Here is a 21003-nt window from a genome sequence, read left to right on the forward strand (position 1 = left end):
ACGTGTTACAACTTTATTTCCTTCGTGTGACTTCGGTTATTAGAAAAAAAAAAAAAATCCCGAAGCTTTCTTTTATTTCAACTATCGTGGAACTCCATGATTAAGTGATCCTTTTCGTTCTCCTCTACTACTATCACTAAAGCGCTTTCATTTCGCAAGTGTCATTTTGTAATTTGAACTTAAAAGAAATAACACGGACAAGGAGGACAAGACAGGCTCTAAATTTGACGCATTTCCTGTCGTTCTTGCTCGTGTTGTTTTGTGCGCCAGTCTTAAGCTCGAATCATGTAGCGACTAGCCCAGCAGCACGTTTTAGTTATTTTATATCCCCAGACTTTCTTCTTTCCCTCCCCCTTTCATTTTTGCATTCATTTATCCAAACAAACTTCCTGTTTGATTATATACATTTTTTTCTTTTTTGGCTTTTCACTACCTCCTTGTTATGTTTGTGTTGTACCAGGCGGGATTTGCTCACCCCAGAATAGAAGCCGTCTACGCTAGAGCTTGCCACACATGTTGGGGCGGGCACGTGACAGTGTAACGGTGCCTGCCCGCCTCCATATGTTACGAGCGGGCGCAAGCTAGTGCACACACCCCTTTCCCTTCTTCCCGAACACACTTTCATTTTTTTTTTCTCTTTAAACCCTCGCGCAACTATAGTTTCCACGCCAGCATGCGTCGAAACACGCAAGGCACCTCGGTGACTGGGTCGGAATCGAATTCGCTCACGGATAGAGGAGTTCCCGCTGAGTGTCTGTCGCTGCATACAACTACGAGCTACAGGAGAGCACCGCAGTGCTGCAGGGCCAATCCGGGGCGGCAGCTGGAAAGCCGCTGCTCGTGGCCCCCGCTCCCCTCTGCTCGCAGAGTCCGCCGAGAAAGCCAAACGTTGTGCGGCGCATCCGAAATGCTCAGCTTAGGGGGTCCCATCTTTCCTTGCTGTTCCACGCCCCGCCTGCATTCTCAACGCCAGAGCTAGTTTGCCGTCGGGGAGTTTCTTTGTTCTCCCTCTTCTTGCGAAGCAGGTGCGTCCTTGTTCAGCGACGGCCGCGCGGCCGCGGCAGTGTTTGTCTTCTTCGAGCCCCACGACTCGCGTGCATCGAGAAAGCCGCGCTCTGGCCCCGGGAGAAATTAAAAGAGGAGGGAAAACCGCGGGAGGAGGACCACCGTGGACTGCATGATTCTGTGCACCATACGGTGTAGGATCAGGCTGTCCGGCCACACCGCGTAACATCGTCGTGTACATCCTCTCATCCCTGCCAAGGAGAAATATAACGCTCCTTTCCAGCCTTCCCCCCTCTCCCTCATCTATCTATCTATCTATCTCTCTCTGCTTGGGACTCTTCTTTCCTGGAAACACTCGCTCGGCAGATCACTGCTATACGGGGAACGGGAAGAGCTCGTAAAGAGGAAGCGGCTTCGGTTTCACTCTGTGGACGTCCGCGTCTTCGCTGTTGTCTCTTCCTGCCTCTCGTGCGCTTCGGCGCTGTCTCGCTGCTCAGAAGCAGTCGCCGCCTCATTGTTGTTTGTGTACGCTTGTTTACTCGCGGCGTCTTGCGGCCGCGCCGCCGCCGACTCGCCGCAACCGAATGCTGGGACTTCCTTGCGTGCGTGGCACCAGTCGTAAGGGGGCGGGAACTCCACTGTCGCCCGCGCGCTGCCGGAGAAATATAAGCGCCGAGAGAAAAGGGCTGCTGCCGTTGTTGTTACTACTGCTACCAGTACCACCGCGCTTCCCTTTATTAGGAGCCCCTATATCACACTCGGAGGATACTCCGCCGCCGCGGCTGGCTGTGCGCGCACTTCCCCTTGCTCGCAAGAAAGGGGCGACCCGGCTTCGAATGCCTCCCCGCCGTGTCCGGGATCGAGCTCTCATTGCATCCCGCCGTTCTTGGTCCTTCCGTCCCCCTCGACGAGCGCTGGGTCCCCGGTTCCTCCAAGTGTGATTGAAGGTTAGCCATCCGCGGGGATTAGGCGGGCGATGCCGCGTCCTTTTGTTCGCCGCCGCTGTCGGTCACTGATGTGTGTGTCCGTGTTATTGCTCTCTCGTCCCCTAAACAGTCATCGAGCGGTGGTGGACAGTGGCGTTGACGAGTTGTCCCGCTGAGACGACAAAGAAGACAACGCGTGTAAACGGATAACTCCCCGATCCGTCACCGAAGGTCGCGGCCTATTATCTTCGCGGTCTTTATACGTACCGGGAGGCCCCGTGCCATAGAGTGAAGCGTGCCGCCGCCGGGTTCGTCTGTAAGGCGCCTTCTCCCGCAATGGCCGTGAAACGATTCATTCGCCGTGCATTGTAGTGTGCTCTTCCGGGGGCCGTCCTCTTTTGTGGTGCAGTTATCGACTTCTTGGGTGGCCATGCCAGTGGTTGCGCACTTGTTGTTCTTTGCTGCGGACTGGGTCCATTGTGAAGGCCCGTCGAGTCGTGCTCGAAATTTTATTGGCGCCGGCGGGCGGCTTTTGACGAAGCCAACCGGTGCCCCCCGGGCTCACAGCGTGCGCTAGAGTGCGGCTGTTATCCTGTTTCGACTCGCCTGTTGTGTGCGGGGCTGGAGACCGATTCAGCCGCTGGTCCCTGCGTGTACGTGATCTCTTTCGACAATTGAAACCAATCGCAGGAAGCATTTTATTCGTCTCAGAGTAGAGTTAAGCTATATTAGCCGCATTCTTTGTGACCCCGTATACATAGACGTGTTCGAGTTAACCGTCGGGTTTGGACGTGTGAAAGCTGAACTCTGAATTATGACGGGCTCCGTTGTGGAGGACTTCGGATTAAATCCGACCACCTGGGGTTCCTTGATGCGTATGATTACGCGATGACCTTTATTTTCTATTTTTATATTCCTATCATTTTCGAAATTTTCGGTGCCGTTGGAATACGGGCGCGCAGAGGCCAGGATTCAAGCCCGTGATCTCACGCATGCGCCCCTGTCAGCAAAAGGCCCCTCCAAGTGTGTCGAACGCGATAGATGCAGGCATAAAATTTTCATTGGCGTTCTCAGTTCGCCTTGTATTTTCGGTACTGCCTCATCCTTTCCCAATAAACCTGTATCCGGTCAGTGCCATATACCGCCTCGGTACTGGATATGTCAGGTTGCCAGGTTCAGTTAGGCATCTGTCATATAAGGACTCGCAAACAAATGTGTGTCCAGAAGTCATAAGTAACAATTTATTCGAATGGCTGTTAGAATTTGTTTACTCCTACCACGCGCAACATACCCAGTGCTAAATGACAGATGTTAGAAATTGTCACGGAAACTGACAGAAATTGTTATCACGGAAACGGCACAGGTCGAACTCGTTGTTCGTTCGTAAGAATTGTCGTTCAGTCACGTTTAAACGCGCTGGATCGTGCGAATTGTTCCTGTGGATTACGAACGAATTCGGGACTATTGGCTCACGATTACACTTCTTTGTTAACTAGGCGGGTCTCCTGCTCATCTGTAGATGGGAAGAAAGCCGGAAAAAAGACATGGCCCGTTGAGAACCGTTTTGCCGGGAAATCAAATCTTAGCCGGTATTCAAAACTGTGTAGAACTGGAGGACCATATTCCCATTGCATGTTACTCCATGCGTACTACATGAGTACACGGGACACTCGAACACGACATACACAGGCGCGCACATGTGGCAATTAGCTAGAGTGGTCCAGTCGAATAACTCAGAAAGAGACTAAAGGATGTCCACATATAACCGTGCTTAGGTCATCACACTCGTAAACCAAATATAACACAACTAGCCCGCCAATCGTGCTTCCAGTAAGCAGAGGAGGTGGACAGGCAATAAGTTGCAATAGGTTGTTATCACCTATACCGCGCTACAGTGGCGCATACATCATGTCACTATGTCCCACGATCAAAAGAAAACCGCTTGATGTGATCGTCCTGTGACAGCGGAATAAACTGAGTTCTCTACTAGGAACGACGAAGAGGTATTTTTTCTACAAAATGGTTCTTTAGACTTGGAACATATTGCTGGTTCCTGCAAGGTTACTGAACTATGTGGGGCACGATGAAGGCTTGTATCGTTACGTACGGTGTAGTTAAAAGACATGAAGAAACTGCGACTTGGATCGTTGTGCGGGATGTCATGAGTGAGGTCTTCCATTTAACGCCACACGTACGGAGCAAGAATGGCTATACACAGAATGACGAATGAGTTACGTGGCATACAGAAAACTGTAATGTGTGAACCGCAGCGACCAGGCTCGCAAGACATGTGGAATTTAAAGCTCAACACTCTAGCACGTAGAACACAGTTTAGAGATTCATACATCTGCCTATTTCCCCGTTGTATATTTTACCATTCTTCAATGAGAAGTTTAACGCGCTTGTGTCCTTAAGTGTTTCGCGTGCTGCGCAAGGCCTGTATGATCACACGATGGCATGGAAAAAAATGAAGGGAGGGAAGAGCTATGGAAGATCACTCGCGACAAAAGTATACAGGAACGAGCGCATAGGTTGCGAAATAGCGTGCCTTAATTTCCCAGAGTTGCTCTGAAATAGCAGCCCCCCTGTAAGCCGATCTCTCCGCTTCCGCATGGCGTCGCGTGTGTACATGTCAGGACCTGTCACCCTGTTTCCACTCGAGGGAGGCGAAGTTCGCACTGCGTAAACTAAGCGACCAATGCGCATGCACAGTCGCTTGGTTGTTGACATGCTGGCCTGTGTTGGCCGGTGCATACAAATGTGATTTTCCTCAACATAAATCTTCAGTTGTGATCAGCGCCAGTGTCGTGTTCTTCTTTTCCTTCGTCCTCGTCTGTTTTGCGCTGTTAATTTCTGAAACACGTACATGGTGTATGCATCGTAACTGCTGTGGCGTGCCACAGTTGTGACGTATACAGTCACGACCAAAAGTTTGAAATCCGTGGGTGTTGCGAAAAAAGAAAATATCTCAGGCCCACGGCGTCCTGAACCAAGGACGCCGCCCACCTCGGGCGACTCCACCGTCAGCTCATTTTTACAAATAAAGTTTATTCCTGCTCCTCAGCCCATGCAGCCGGAAATCAAGTCGTGTAACACACCGTGTTCGACCAGTACAATGTACGTTTCAATTCCACGCTGCATGGCCGCTACAATATGTTTAGACATTCCTGCTGATACTGTAGTCTCCGAAATTTCGCTCTCTACGATAGGCTGAGAATCCAACAGCCCTTTACTAAGCGCACGTAGCAGCTTTACAGTAAGACAGCAGTACGCGCGCTCGTACTAGTGTAGTTTGTCCGGTGATGAACTTTTATTTGGGCAAGGCGTGGCGTATAAGCGCGTGATCTTCCGTATCGGCGCATCCTGCAAGAAATGGTAGCGAGATGAGCGTTGTCTCACGTTGCCCTAGTGTTCCGAGAAACGACAACAGGCCTCGGGAGTTGGTGACAACGACAACAGGATTGATTTGTTGACCCCACCGCGCGCGCGCGCGAGTCGCATTTCGCGTCCTTCGCTGGTCGATGAACTCCGCGCGCGCATCCTTCGTGGTCTCGTACCGCCGCCGCGGAAAAAGGTCTCGATGGGGAAGGCCTTGGCGATGCCCGGCCGTACGTCTTCGTATCCCGTAGCGTTTTCTTTTCGGCATCGGGTCGAGAGCGGGCCCGTCTCCGTCGTCCTTAAAGAAGACGCATGGCTCTGACCCGAATCCGCGCTTGCCGGCACGCTTGCCTGCCACGTACGCCACGGCGGAGCCATTGCGCTTGTCGATGGCGCTGTTTCAAACGCTCGATCGAACGAGTACACTGCGTATTGATCCCGCAGGAGGTGTGCTGTGTCCGTAGCCGGGCCAAGCGTTTCTCGTGTGAAGAAACGCTGCTCCGGATAGCACGAAACAACGCTTGCTGTTGATACCCGCGCCGTGCTGCCTGTTCTGTGGCGTTGAGTAAGCTGTCATTTAATGCGAATTGCGTGCTTACTGAATGTTGCGGCACAAATTTTCATTACACCAGGTCAATATCTCTTTCTTTCAACGTGACGCGGTTTCAAAGCAAAAAACACGTGTGCAAGCTTCGTCGAAGCTGGCTTCGCCACAATAACAGTAAACGTGTGGAGAAGCCCTCTTTAAGTTTTCGTCGTCGTGTTGCAGATTAGTAACTGCGTAGGTTCTCTATCTATCTATCTATCTATCTATCTATCTATCTATCTATCTATCTATCTATCTATCTATCTATCTATCTCTATTTCTCTCTCTCTCTCATATGTATGTATGTATATATATATATATATATATATATATATATATATATATATATATATATATATATATGTGTGTGTGTGTGTGTGTGTGTGTGTGTGTGTGTGTGTGTGTGTGTGTTATTTCTAGTTGCGGTGCGCTCATTGTCAATAGCGAGGCTTCATCATATTGGTACCGAATAGATTACTTGAGGTGATGAGGTGCGACAGATACGGAATAAACAATTTTGTTGTTGTCGTCGTTGAGAATTTTAATGAGAGAGGGGAAGGGAAGAACAGGGTTGCACGGAGATTGAGTCGCAGGCTTTCCAGTGGCCAAGCACATGGTATAATGTATCGCTGTGTTCACAGAGCGTAGGTTGCCTTCACGACTCGCGAGGACACCGTGAACACTTTTCATTGCCCTTTCACGTGCCGGTGGGATTTAATCACCACCCGCCCGGCCGTTGCGCGCATCACAGCGCTCGCCACGAACGACGCCGTCGAGGCCAGCGCGTGCGTGCGGCGCGCATTTCATCCGCACGACGCGCGCGCCTTTACGGGGCCACGCCCACCTCATCAAGGCGCGCCGCCGCCTTGCCCGCACTCCGCGTGCAGTGCACCCAGGTGCATCTACCGCCTCACCTGGTTCGGCTCCACGCCGGCCAAGCTTCACGCCAATCTCCCGATCTCACTCTCGCGAGCTGCCTAGATTGAAAGTTAAACGTCATCGCAGACGTTATGGCGCGTACGTGGCCTACGGCAGCGTGCCGAGAGACGGCCAGGAGGAGGACTCGCGCACCGAAGGCAGGATATTCGCTCACGGCGGTCTTGACGCTTCGTGCTGCGCGGCGCAACGCAGCCGGATGTACGCGTCACGTGGCGTATACGATGTAGCATCTGCGCTAAGCGCTGGTCACGTGAGAGTGTGCACTGCGGCGTGAAAGGCCTCAAAGTCCGCGTGTGGGGCGCTAGCCAGGGTTTTGACAGCCTTTGCACCGAGGTGGCTTTGTCTGTGACTAGCCGGAAACTTGGAACCGTGCACAGCAGCTTCGCGCCTTTCTCGGGTGAACACGTGATGGAGCATAGCGCTGTCATACGTAGCCCATCGCGGGCACACGCGCGCCTCTTGACGCGAATGACGCGCCGGGGTCACGCGCCGCTTGTGTTGGACACACCTGCTCCCTGCCGCCGATTGGTGCGTGGATGCCGTCTGCGCAGCGCGTGTTTTTCGAAGCAGTGCACGCGCTTTGCCCTACTTGCACGCGGGGCGCGCTTGTACCGTGCACCATCCGTTAGTCACGGCCTTGTCCGATTTTCTCGCCTCGCTGGCAAGCGGGCGTGCAGTGCAATCGTCGCTGCGCCCATTACACCACTGGCGCGTCAGTGCGTGTGGGGCTCTCCGCAGCGTATCGCGCACATTCATGAAGCACACGCGCTCACACTGTCGCTTCGCAGGGCGTCAATTTAATACGCAGAGGGCCCCACGTGGCCGGACCTGACGGGCCGCCTCTTTTGTGTCTGCACTCGCGAAGGTGGTTATAATAACCACTACTTCAGCTCTTCCATTGAATATTTGCTATGCAGTGTAAAAAAAGAAAAAGAAAGGAGGTGATAGCGTGAACAATAAAAATGTGATATACATGAACTTGTTGTCTGCTACAATGATTGTTCATTACTACTACTACTACTACTACTACTACTACTACTACTACTACTACTACTACTACTACTACTACTACTACTCTGGGGTTCTGTCAATTAAAATTAATGCTATGACTGTGTATGTCACACACATGCTATATTTTCCTGGCTGTATTCTGTGCACTATACGAGTATGAAATTTCAATTCCATGGGGTGTTTAAATTTAACTTTGAATTTCCTTATCATGTGGGAGCAGTGGTGTGAAGTAGTAGCCTGTGGTACAACGAAATTGTGTTGTTGCTTACAGGTGTGGGAGTAAGCTTTGCTGAATTTCGATTCCTGGAGGAGCCCTCGGACACCGTCGTCTCCAAGGATGGCCCTGCACTGCTCAACTGTTCCGCGGCAGGTGACCCAAAGCCCTCAGTTTCCTGGAAACGTGAGGGCACGCTGCTACACCTCATCAACGACCCTAGAAGGTGTGTTCTCGTAAAAATGCTTGTGTTCTCTCTGAAAAGCAGTGTTGACTTTCTCTGCCATTGAAAAAAAGTATAATGCACGAGCACAAATGCCTGCATGAAGCTAGTTCACAGAAAATAAGTGTAGAGAATGAGAAAATATTTTAAAGGTAATATTAAAGGGGCTGGACTGTAAGTAGAGTAGGTACAAGACTGCAAATTTTCACTTCCTTCAGATTACCGAGTTATCACATGTCGCCAACCTTTGTTTCATTTGCCACTCTCAGCGATGTGTACACAAGAATGAGCTAATCTTGTTGTCTTAAAAGTAAATTTTATTATGTTACAAATTGAATCACTGAAGTGTTACAACCAAACGAACTTCACCAATGGTCGCTATTCTATGTGACATACATGGTAGAAAAAAGTAAATAAATAAAGAGAATACCAGAAAAGGGGGGGGAGCAAATCCAGACGAGATAAAAAGAATGGAAAGTGCAGAAAGCAACTCATTTAATTGACAAGAAATGCACATATCAAAACACTTTAGTAAGCTGTCCTGAACTCCATGTTCTCCCACACACTCACATAGCCTTGCAACCTTCTTCCCTCTTGTTGCTGCAGGTCCATTCTGTCCAATGGCTCCCTGCACTTTAGGAGTGTTCACCACACGAGAGCTGAACGTCCTGACGAAGGAGTCTACCAGTGTGTCGCTACCATAGCTGATGTTGGCACCATGCTCAGCAGGTCAGCCAAGCTCCAAGTGGCTGGTAAGACTACTCATCTTTGAGCATTCAGTTTTCGAACTCCTATGCAGCAGAAACAAACATCCTTGGCATGTGAATTTTCTCGGGATCAGTTCTTATGACTTAAGTAATGTATATGTGTGCACTGGCACAGGAGTTAGAAACCTGCCTTGCAATTCTATCCCTTGTCATATATGTACTGATGCAGTGTGATTGGCACCTGTAACCATTTATAGTTTTATTTAAAAGAAATTTTGAACATGCAGCATATGTTGTCTCTCAACATTTTCCCTCAACATGAGAAGAAATGCCCAAGACTTGGCGTTTTTTTAAATTTATACTTTAGCAGTGACAGCTCACCAGAGTGAAGTCAGACATTGTAGCATTGCTCAGAGCCTCATGGTAACTTCCAGTCTTGAAATTCTGCATGTTACATGGCCTTTGCATCAATTCTGAAAATAACTCTCCATTTATGTACCACCACTATTGAAACTACTGAAGCAATGACGCTTACAAAAAATTAGGTACAAGGCAACAGGATTATTGGTATTTGCTACTCCCTAGTCGTGCTGTTATTGCATTAGCCCCAGCTTGCTTCCTCTGTCAGCTCTGAGCTCCACTGTCTTGCAGATGTTGCTGCAGTGCTGTGGAGAATCATGTTGAAAGCAGCAGGAAGCACCTGCTTTCTGCTAGTTGCCTCAAGCATTAAGTAGTGGCAGGCGGGATAAGATAGGATCCACATGACCAACGGATTCTCATTTAAATATATTGAGCTGGCTATAGGATAGGATCCACGTGACCAATGGGTTCTCATTTAAAAATATTGAGCCGCAATTCTTTGCTTGGTTGAAAAGTGTGTGCCTGGCTATCATCTGCTAGTAAGTGAACAGACTTATTGCCTCTGTTGTGGTAAAAATTGGTCATCCATTTTCCACTTCATGAAACTTCCTCTACCTTTGTTGCACTCTGTTGGCAACAAAGCCACATCCTGAGAGATGCCCACTATCAGTCTTACTTCAGCTATGCCTGTCCTTGTTGTAGGACACAGTTAAAAAACAGAAGCTTAGGCAAGTATGTATTTGTTCATTGTGAAAAAATAGCATGCTGTCAACAAGCTTTTCCTCTGTCTCAGTGCAGCATGGTGCATTTTAATGTGACAGCTTTCTTAGGTACTTCTTCAGGTTTTCGTGGTTGGTGTGTCGCGATCTAAGGTGGCAGAGGGTAATGAGAGCGAAGAGAAGGAGAGTAAAGAGTGAAGAAGGAAGCACATGCAGAGAGGAGGATGGCAAAGGGAGGCATGTGATTCATTGGCACAGGCAATGATGTCACACACATATGAAGAGGAGAGAGGTTAAGAGGGTGAGCACTAGGCTGCGGCCTGTCCACATGGGTAATATAGCATGAAAAATGCAGCAGGGTAACGGGAACGTTATTGCTGACTGTGATGGTCATCTTTAGTGGCTTCTGCCAGAATATATATATATATTTCAATTTCATTTGCTTCGTCACCTAAAAACTCTTCTGTGTGCCATGTGACATGAATTTCTTGTCAAAGTTCCCAAGCCATTTTGCATGTGAGAGGAAATGGCAGCAGGACACGAGGTGAGTTAGAGTTGTATTTGCAGTGCTTGCATGCTTTAGAGAGAATGCATTAATCCTGACAATTCACAGCTTTAGAGTGCCAGGGTTGTCACAAGAACTTCACCAAACGGCTCTGCAGCAGCTTTGACCTTACATGCCGTGGCCTGAGAAATTGTCACAAAGAGTGTATATGTAGCGTATTCAAAACATCTTTCACATTCACTCACTCTGCACATCTGTTGCAGCTTTGCCGCGGTTTGATGAGCAGCCACGAGACCTCCGGCTGTTCCCAGGCCAGACAGCATACTTTCCATGTTCAGCATTCGCCCTGCCCCCAGCAGATGTGATCTGGTTGAAGGACCAGCAGGCACTACAGCTGGACCCTGCACGCATGCTGGTGCTGCCCAGCGGTGCCCTGGAGCTTGACGCTGTGCAGACAACCGATGAAGGAGCGTACCAGTGCAGTGCCCACAACGCTGACCGCAACCGTGTCTCCTCTGCTGGAAACCTCTTTGTCAGCCTCTCCTATGGTATAACTACAGATACTGTTTATCCTAACCCTTATTCTAAAGCTGTCTTTTCTGCAAGACAGCTTGCCAGGCTAGTGGTAGCGCCATCGGTTATTCAATCAGTGTACATGAATACCGTTTCTGTGTTTTATGAGATGGAAGATGATGCAATCCCTTTGATGAAACCACATGCCTAAGCCAAGTGCTAGCTTGCCCAGTTTGCATTTGATTCAGTTGAATGAAAATTGGTTTTGCCAGTAGCTGGGAATGTGAAATGAGGCAAAGTTCCACTCACACATTTGGAGACGGGTATATATTGTAAGTTGGCTGCGTAGCAAAGCTCATCTCCAACTAGAAGGTGTTCTCATCAGATGCCACTCTCACATTTATATTGAACAAGGATAGGTGAAATTTATCATGGCACATACATAAACCTATAGACCGATGACCCCTGCATTAATGTGTACGCTCCCTGTCACTGCTGGTTCTGTTGATGGCTGATATCTAGGGCATCTCATCAGACAGTTGAAAGAGTTTTTATTTTGCAGCCTAGCTTCTCTAAAAAAAAGAATATTCACAGCAGTGATGCTATGGCCGTGCCTTCTTTCTGCATACATAGAAAATAGCAAACAAAGCTACCACTGATCTTTCGCTAGAACTTTCTTCTTGCACAAAAAGGGCAGCAAAGCAATTCTTTTCGAGACCTTTTGGTCTCAATCTAGCTTTGCTGAGCAGTTGACTTACAAAACTTTGCGAAATATTTTGTTAATTATGGGGTGTGACATACAGTGTTCAAGACCAGTTTCTTTCAGTGGCCACAGTTCTTCCTAAATATGTGTAAAATAGAGATTGTAGAGAAATAAGAAGGCATCGATCTGTGCAACACAATCTTTTTCTCATGCTGGAAAATTTGCTTGTTCTTTTTGCCACTGCCTGCTGGGCTTGCACAGCACAAACCAAATGTATGGCCTCTGTCAATAACATACAATGTGCTTGTGTGGATGACTGTCAACTCGAAGCTGTGTAGTCTCCTCTTAAGCCTTCAGTGTTGCAACACTCATGGGTGTGAAAAGCCTTGTCCTTAGTCTCAAGGGCTTTTGGGTGTGTTAGGAGATCAATGGATGGCTTAATGGGGGCTCTGAACATATGCAGAGCAGAGTGGGAAGTACATTTTACAAAGGCTCTATGGGTATATTCAACCGTAACATGTAACCCCTGGCTTAAGCTGTCACACAAACTTCTTAATCAAATACAATCAAGCAAACTATCAAACAGAGATAGCACTGTAAGGCTGCGCTACTCTTGGCACTGTGCTGTAGGTTTTAGCTTGCTTATACCAGTGCAACAGTTGAAGTTGACTTGGCATTTGCTCTTTGTTCATGCACAGACGATGCAAACAAGATATCAGCACCGACCTTTGTGGCGGCACCAAAGAGTACTGTTGCTGTGAAGGGGTCAAACGTCACCCTTGACTGTGCAGCTAATGGAAACCCACGACCAAATCTGACCTGGTTGAAAGATGGTGTCACCATTGACATGTCGTAAGGACTTCTTTGTCTCTCTCTGCCCCTGCTTTCTTATATTTCAGGCCAATTTACTTTGAAACACAGCCAGCAGTATGTACAATATGGCAGCACTTATGTCAATATTATGTACCATATGTTGTGCGATCCAAAAACTTGAATAGGGTGAGGCAAAGCTCTTTAACTTCAAAATGGTGGCAAAGCTTCTTTTTTTTTTTTTCCTAAGCTGTTACTTTAGCTGTCATATTTGTGCTTATCATACAGTTTTCTACTGGAGTTGTTGATGTTAAGTGCATAACTTTCTATGGATTGGAGTGGCTATCTTGATTTTGACATTGTTGGTTCTCTTGAATTGCAGACTTCTGGACAGTAGGTTCAGAAAAGTAGGCGTGGGAAGCTTACAGATTGAGAGCATCCAGGAAGCCGATGAAGGCACATACATGTGCCGGGCTGAGAACCACGAGGATTCAGTTGACGCTAGTGCCGCCGTGGAAGTTCAAGGTACAGTGCATTTCCTTTCAATATTTTTTTCCTGCACTACTGTTACAAATTGCACTGCTAATGCTTAAAGAAACCCTCCTGTGCCTTGTTTAATGTGGGTATTATTATACTTGATAGCAGTTCTTAAGCTAACAGTTACATGTACAAGTTTCAAAAGGGCTTCTTCCAGCTTGGTTTTAAAGGCACTGTCCCTTCTTATGTAGTCAGTACAAAAATAAAACGCATCCCACCATGATCACTGCAAAGGTGTGCGTGAAGCTTTGTGAGAATCTGCCTGGTCACCAGTGTTGGCCTTTTCTAATACTTTTCATACTCTAGCGACTGTGAGGGCATCCATATTTTGCAAACAGGCCAGCATTGGCAACTGCAGCAGCACCATACTTTACGGCTAGTGCCTCCATGGTGACATGGCTGCTACACTTTTTTGGAACAGAGAGCGTAGACAGTGTAGTCATCATCTGTCCCTACTTGAGTGTCTCCACCGTGTTGTCTCAGTGGCTATGGTAGCCTGCTGCTAAGCGTGAGGTCATGGGTTCGATACTTGGCAACTGCAACCACATTTCGGTAGTGGCAGGATTCAAAGACCCCCATGCACCATATGTTTTGGGTGCATGTTAAACCGTTCCAGGTGGTCAAAAATGAATCCACAGAACTTCACGTGTGGATCCCTTATAGCCCACTGTGCAGCTTCGAAATATTTTATGCCCCAATGCAATTTTTTTATATCGGAATTGTCAGCAGTATTAATGAATACCATTTGGTTTATCCTGTCTTTTTCTCTTGACCTGCAGCAGTACATTTTCAATACTATATAGTTGCAGCATAGTCTGTTAAAATACTGCAAAAAGATGAGCCCAGGCAATGATTATATATAGTGAGGCCCATATTATTAGACAGGCATGTCAACAGTACACTTTGTTGGATACCTTTAGGTGCTGCTAGCTCTACCATTGGCGAGTTTCCTCTGTGAGACGGTCCCATGTTTTTATAAACAATTACTGAGGGGGCAGTTTTGGGCTTGACCCTATGGGTGCCGGGCAGTTTGGGCGTTTGTATGGCTGTTACGTAAAAACCACACGAATTTGTGTCATATGCAATCTTTCAGTTCCTCCGAGGTTCACCAAAAAGCCGAAGAATAAAGTCGCCTATGGAAAAGAGGACATAGAGTTCGAATGTGAGGTGTACGGAAAGCCAGATCCAGTAGTGCAATGGTACCACAATGGCGAGGCAATCATTCAGAGCGAGTACTTCCAAATTGTCAATGGCAACAGCCTCAGGATATTGGGATTGGTTGATGCTGACAAAGGCATCTACCAGTGCTTTGGCTCCAACCCTGCTGGCAACATACAGACTGCTGTCCAACTAATTGTTTTGGACCCTGGTGAGTTCTCAAGCACATTTTATGCACGAAATACTTGGTATTCACCATCGCCAGATATAGTGATGTGAAATGTCACTGAATGTATAATCTGGGCACCAGAGATCTGGCTATAGATCTCGTAAAAATGCTGAAGACAACATTTGAGGGCCTTGTCTCTGTCTGTTGGAATATGGAAAAAAAAAAGACTGTAATGATGGCTTTGCTGAAAATTCCACAAAATAATTCTACACAAAATTTTTGTTACGTATATTCTGATGCCTGCAGTGATGCAGAACCTTTGTAAAGCAGTGTATACCTCAAAGGCCATGTATATATTAATGTAAAGGACATGAATGTGCTCATAAAAGTGGCATGAAAATGAGCTTCCTTTTCTGAATCAAATCCAGAATTCCTGATTTAATCATCAATCCTCTGCCCAATTTTATTGTTATAGAACATTTTCTCATAGACCCCGTTTACCTTAACAGTAAGTAAGTATACATAACTGAGCAAGCATAAAAAGAAATAATTTCTGCACTCAAATATACTAGAACATTATATTGACAGAACACACTGGCTTACTTTGTTGGCATATATAGAATAGAAGCTTTCTATCTTCTTGTCAAGCTGAATTTTGACAAAAATGCATGAAATGCTATTGTGCTTTCTTCAAAAAGAAAAGCTGTCTCGCTGGTAGCTGCCATTGTGTCTTTAGAAATGAGCTCACAATGTTTGTTTTGTTTTTGCCCCCACCTTTGCTACATTCTGTGCTGAACCATTTCTCTGCTGACTAAAACCTTTCACTTTCTTGTTACCTCAAATCTGTCTGCTCTCTTATGCTTGCTCTATTGCTGCTCTCTTATGCTTACTTCAAAAAAAAAAAAAATTTTCTTTCTATATTTCGCTTTCTATTTTCTGCTCTTTATCTATGATATGGAATTTGACATCAATCAAAACTCAATACTTTAAATCTTCAAATTCCCAATCTGTCATCACTCACATCGTGTTTGTTGCTTCAACTCCATTATTGCATATGCATGAAAAAAAAAAATGCATCAACATTTCTTCTTGGCCTTCTGCTTACGCTTGCTAACTCAGAATCTTCTCGCCCTGCTACACATGCCACTTTCACTACCCCCTTGCTGGAAACCTCAGGCAATCTGCAAAGGAGTAAAGACGTCCCATCTGCACCACGGGAAGTGACTGCACGCCTTGTGTCGACACGCTTTGCGACACTCTCGTGGAGCGTCCCTGAAAGAGTGGAAGGGCACATCCTGGCATACTCGGTTTACTACAGAGAGGAAGGCTCCACACGGTTAGTGTCAACTGTGACTGACAGCTAGAGCCGTAAATTTGTGCAGTTTGCGACAGACTAGCTAAGGTCATTGTCACCACCACAGTGTACCAGCTCCAATATGCAGGAGTTGTGATCAGTGAGTTTTGTCCATGGCAACATTAAAGCTTGGCCTCACAGTTGGCAAGTGCTTCCAAACACCAAGTTGGTTCTCCCATTGCTGGAGAATGCCATTAAGGGGAGCAATGGCTTTTGCACTTGTGTGAAATACTGCATTTTCTTCAACATATAATCTCTCAACAATACGTGGCAACCTCAGTGGCACTCACTTTGAACACCCATGTTTAGGCTTGGGTGTCTTATGAACTTGTTCTTACACTTCTAGACAGCATCTTGGAATAAGACAAGCTTCCCAGTCACTCAGACCCAAGCTAAGCTCTGTACACAACTTTTTTCCACAGCTTGTCCATCATTGATGCAAATTACTCAGAAATGCTCTTTGTAGTGTGCAGTTACTAGTCAGTCATTTAAGTCTTGTCTTTAAGTAAAAGTTAATAATTGAAGTATGTACTGTTGCTGTACACTGGAGTTTTATTTCAATTGTTTTGTTTAGCAGACAGTGCCACACCATGAGCACTATATATTGGCACTGTGATTTTTGTGAAGCCAAACTTTGCATTGAACCACAAATGATTCATGGGCTTAATACATCTAGAGCACCTACTCATTTGTGCCATTTTTCAGAGAACGTGTCCTCAACACCACAAGGCAGAGTCTAGAGGAGATCATCATTCAGGGATTGCAACCATCCACCAAGTATTATTTCCGCGTGGTTGCCTACAATGAACACGGACCAGGCGAGAGCTCGCCAGAGCTAGAGGTGGAAACAAACCCTGAAGGTAAGCTACTGGCAAACTAGATTCTGTTAAGGCAACCGTGGCTTTCGTTGAAGGGATCAAGCATTCTTAATGTTTGTGCTGTATGTGATGTTTTCGGGGCCTGTCAAGACACCAGTGCCCACTGAGTCTTGAAAGCCTGTGGTGTTGGATGACTTATCAGTTAGGTATCCCCACAAATAGTAAAAAGAGCCTTTTTTTGTTTTTGTTGTCATTGTGTTTTTTATTTGTGTACAGGAAATGTAACTTGTCATCTTTATTTTAGTGCACAAAAAAGGAGCAAAACATGTCAGACTCTTTGTAACAGCTCGCTAAAATATGGGTAACATTGAGTGGGTCACCCTGGCAACCATTGTTGCCCCAGGAAAGGTTTGTTTGGAGCACTGAAATGGTGTGTTCTTGCACCCAGAAACAATAATTTCTAAATGATTTTGTTTCTGAAACATTACACTCGCTTAGAAGTGAAAAGATGTTCTGCATGCTCAAAACATCACACTGCAGTGCAGAAAATTCATGCTTTTAAACCACTGCCACAGCTTCTATTTAAGAAGAAAACCATTTCATGAACTGAAAATTAAGCACAGCCATTAAGGTTGTGGCAAAGACAACTTACAGATTATGTTTTCCCGTTTATATTTTGTAAATGGAATAGACAGATCAAAACAGAAGGCCGCCTGCCATGGTGGCTTCTTGACTAGGGTGTTCTGCTGCTGAGGATAAGGTTGTGAGTTCAATTCCTGTCCACCACGGTATGGTTACTTTCTGACAGGGGCAGATGATTGAAATCAATCTAGAGCTCCCCACCAAATCTCTTATAGCCCACATGTGGCTTCAAGATGTTAAATTTCATTAATGAATCAGTTAAAACAGGTCAGCAAGCTAATGAATGAGCACAAAAAATTAAATTCTATTTTGGATTAGTGATCAGTCATCTGAAGTCCACTGCTTGAGAAGATAGTACTCACAAATTGTACCATAAGACTGTGCAACATTTAAATTCCGGTCAATATGCATAAAGCATGAGAGACATGTTTAAAAGCAGTTTATGCTTCTGTTTTCCTGTTGCGTTTCAGTGAGCATTCCTGGGCCACCGCGCAGCTTGAAAGCCGTTCCAGTCTCGCCCACGGCTATACGTGTCTACTGGGAGGCACCAGAGAGCCGTAAGGAAGTTGTTCAACACTACCAGCTCTCTTATCAGGAGACTGGTACCACGGAGGACGAGGAGAAGCGGGTCACCACCACGGACACATGGTACCACCTGAGGAACCTGAAGAAGTACACAGAGTACAACATTTGGATCACAGCAGTTAACCAGAATGGCTCGGGCATCAGCTCCGAGGAGACACTAGCACGAACCTTCTCAGATGGTGAGTTTAGGCGACGGTGGTGAAACTAATGAGGCTGAACCTAGACTTACTACTACATGCCTTTTTTTTTCTTGGCAATCTTGCACAGGTGCGTACCTGTGTATCTACAAACTAAGCGAGTGGCATTCATTTAGGTCAAATGTTTATGGCTTGAGTTACTTTTTATGATTGAAGTTACGTATACATATAGGGAAGTTATTTTGTTTCAAGATCTAAAAAGAAAGTCATCTATGGCATATAGCTGGATATTTCCCTTTGTAGCTGGGTTTTGTGGACCCACAGGCAAGACGTTTCAAACTGGCTGTAATTAATTTTGAACAAATCGGCAATTATTTACTAAATTGTCCCATCTTAAAAGCGAGGTGGTGAAAATTTAAATATAAATGGCCAACTCTCCAAAGTTTGCATACTGCTAGGCATAATTTTTAGTTCATGATGCTCTTCTTGCATATACAGCACTTCGTGTATCCCATTTGCTTGTCAGTGACCCTATTTAATCACATATTTCAAGTTTAATACTGTAATGCTGGCATGTAGTGCTGTATCCTAGAACACCAGAGCTGATAGTGACTTATTAGCCAGATCAGCTAAAAGGAAGTAAGAACAACCATAGTTAGCAGATGTGTCAATTGGATGAAGGTAGCTGGCTTTGTGCTTTGGACATGTGCTTTTGATGGCAGCTTTAGGGACAGCTGCTTTGGAGCACTAGTAATTATCAGCATCTTTCAGACTGTTTGTCTAGAAGGAGAATTAACTTTGACTCTGCCATAGAAAACATATATGTATTGAATTCAGCAGTTAAAACCTAATTAGTGAAATTTCTATGTGTTCATCCTGTTGTTGAAGTTGGCCTTTTATTTTGTTTACTTGCCTGTGTAACCTATTGTGTGTACTTGTATGTAAAGTCTAGTTGCAAATGCCTAATCAAGCTGAATGTCATAGGATTATTTTTTTTACAAATCTGCTCAGTGAAAAAAATATCATGTGTTGGTTATGTAACAAACAGTTGCTTATCAACAATTGCTGCAATAAATGTGCATTAATGAAAGCCGCACCTGTGTCTGATTTACTAACCATAACTATAAGAAAAAGTTTATATGAATTAAGTGAAGTTTTTGCTCTGTTCACAGTGAAGTATGGTCGGTGTTCTTTTTCCTGCGAAAAAAGAAAAAAAAGGAATTGTTATTCATATTGAAGTCAACAGTGCTGAAAAGCCAACTTTAATGGACACAGTGAGGTTGAAATATCAAAATATTTCCTTATGTCCAAGAAGTTAGTTTTTGTAGAAAATATATCTGCTTGGCAATCATGCTAAGCCTTTTGCAACACACTTGTGTTTTTCAGCACCATCTGACATACCACAAAATGTAACACTTGAAGCGGCCAGCTCCACCGTGAGTAGCTTTTAATCTCATTGAAGCTTTTGTCTGTTCTGTGGTATACAGCTTTCAGCTACCTTCGACGGAAAATGCAGTGTGAGCTTGATGGAACCAGCACTACAGGCCCTCATTGACACCTGCACCATACAGAACAGATTATATAACCATGCTATGCATTGTTGCTTAGAGTCACGGCAGTGTTTAAACTAAAAGCATTTAAAAACTTCTGTGACAGCCTTTTTGTTGCAAAGATCATCATTAGAGCTCAGTTTATGCCACAATTTTTTGTATGTGCTGGGCCCATAGCCTTCTGTGGCTCCAGTGTAAACTGGCTATAATGACAAAGACTACCAACTGTAAAAAGTAATCTGCAAGCTATAGCAATGCAACATACAACTAAAGCAAGTTTAACAGTGTGATGCATTTATGCGCTGCATGCTTTGTTCAAAGGGTAAAGCTTAAGGGTAGAGAGCCCCTCCCCCTCATTGGAAAAGTCATCCAAGAGCTTAAGTTCTTTGAGAAATTCTTGGATCTTGAAGAAAGAGCTTAGCTTTAATATAGAAAAAGAAAAAGAGGTTGACTCATAACAGGTTGCTAAGCGTGCTTTCTTAACTGCGTACATTGTAAGTGCCTGTATTTTCATTCTGTCTTCTCGTCACAGAGCATTATAATTAGGTGGGAACCTCCACCAAAGGAGTCCCAGAATGGCATTATAACAGGCTACAAGATAAGATACAAGCTGAAAGGCAGCCGAAGGGGAGATACCATTACCACTGATGGAAACAGGAGGCTGTACGCCCTGTCTGGTGAGTATGCACATCTTTCTGTACGACTGGTTTTCCCATATGTTGTCCATGGGTCCCCAATGGCCCTCTAGAAAGTACAAAGAAAGTGCGCGGAGATCTCTGCAATGTTGCACATTGTTATAGTTCATGTTCCAGTTAAAACTTCCAGTGCTCCACACTGCTGAAAAATGTTAAGTGGAACATGATTGCATTTCACCACAGATTCTGAGGACATATTTCTTGAAACTGGTGCTAAGCAAAGAATCTCTGCTGAACGGACATTAGTACTTCATTACTGCTGAACTTCAATCCCACAATTGAGACATCTTCCAAAGAGATTAATTACAAAGTGAATTAATGAAAATTTTCTCTTAGTTTCTGTTCAAGAAATCCAGTTAATGTGACAGCATTGCGATATCTACCACAGGAGATAGTTAATAAGTTTGTTTTCATGATTTATTTATCTTGTGCTGTAAAATAAGGAGCAGTGGGGCTGTGGCTATGGGAGAGGGAACGACGACGAGAGAGAAAAACCTTGTTTCGGTGCTCGATCGGCTGTACTACCTCTCACTGCTCTATCGTTCCAGTCCCGAATGCTTACTGCCCAGAGTGCTTTCCAACAATTTGTTTAAATATACTTTACAGGCCTCTAGAGGCATCGTGTAAAGGGGGAGAGTACATTCAAGGATTATAATAATTAGAATATATATGTGAATACAATACAAAAAATACAGCTTAAGAAATGCGCTAAAATACAGTAATGTGGTGTTACAATATGTACAATGAGCAAACCGAATG

At 45.5% G+C, this 21003-nt stretch overlaps 1 protein-coding gene across 5 annotated transcripts in view; it reads left to right on the plus strand.

The window, feature by feature from the left end:
- Positions 1-21003, plus strand: part of fra (neogenin protein frazzled) — a 311161-nt gene that overhangs the window by 260339 nt on the left and 29819 nt on the right. For 4 of the 5 annotated variants that reach the window (XM_072288246.1, XM_055070885.2, XM_072288249.1 and 1 more), the window contains exons 2-12: positions 8117-8285; positions 8889-9034; positions 10837-11121; positions 12488-12641; positions 12982-13124; positions 14230-14505; positions 15583-15799; positions 16523-16677; positions 17748-18041; positions 19386-19435; positions 20082-20226. In XM_072288246.1, the coding sequence (XP_072144347.1) occupies positions 8117-8285; positions 8889-9034; positions 10837-11121; positions 12488-12641; positions 12982-13124; positions 14230-14505; positions 15583-15799; positions 16523-16677; positions 17748-18041; positions 19386-19435; positions 20082-20226 (2034 nt within the window). The remainder of the gene's footprint in view (positions 1-8116; positions 8286-8888; positions 9035-10836; positions 11122-12487; positions 12642-12981; positions 13125-14229; positions 14506-15582; positions 15800-16522; positions 16678-17747; positions 18042-19385; positions 19436-20081; positions 20227-21003) is intronic. The other variant, XM_072288248.1, reaches the window with a different exon arrangement.

This window comes from Dermacentor andersoni, chromosome 5 (genome assembly GCF_023375885.2).
Source record: "Dermacentor andersoni chromosome 5, qqDerAnde1_hic_scaffold, whole genome shotgun sequence".
NCBI classification, from domain to species: domain Eukaryota; kingdom Metazoa; phylum Arthropoda; class Arachnida; order Ixodida; family Ixodidae; genus Dermacentor; species Dermacentor andersoni.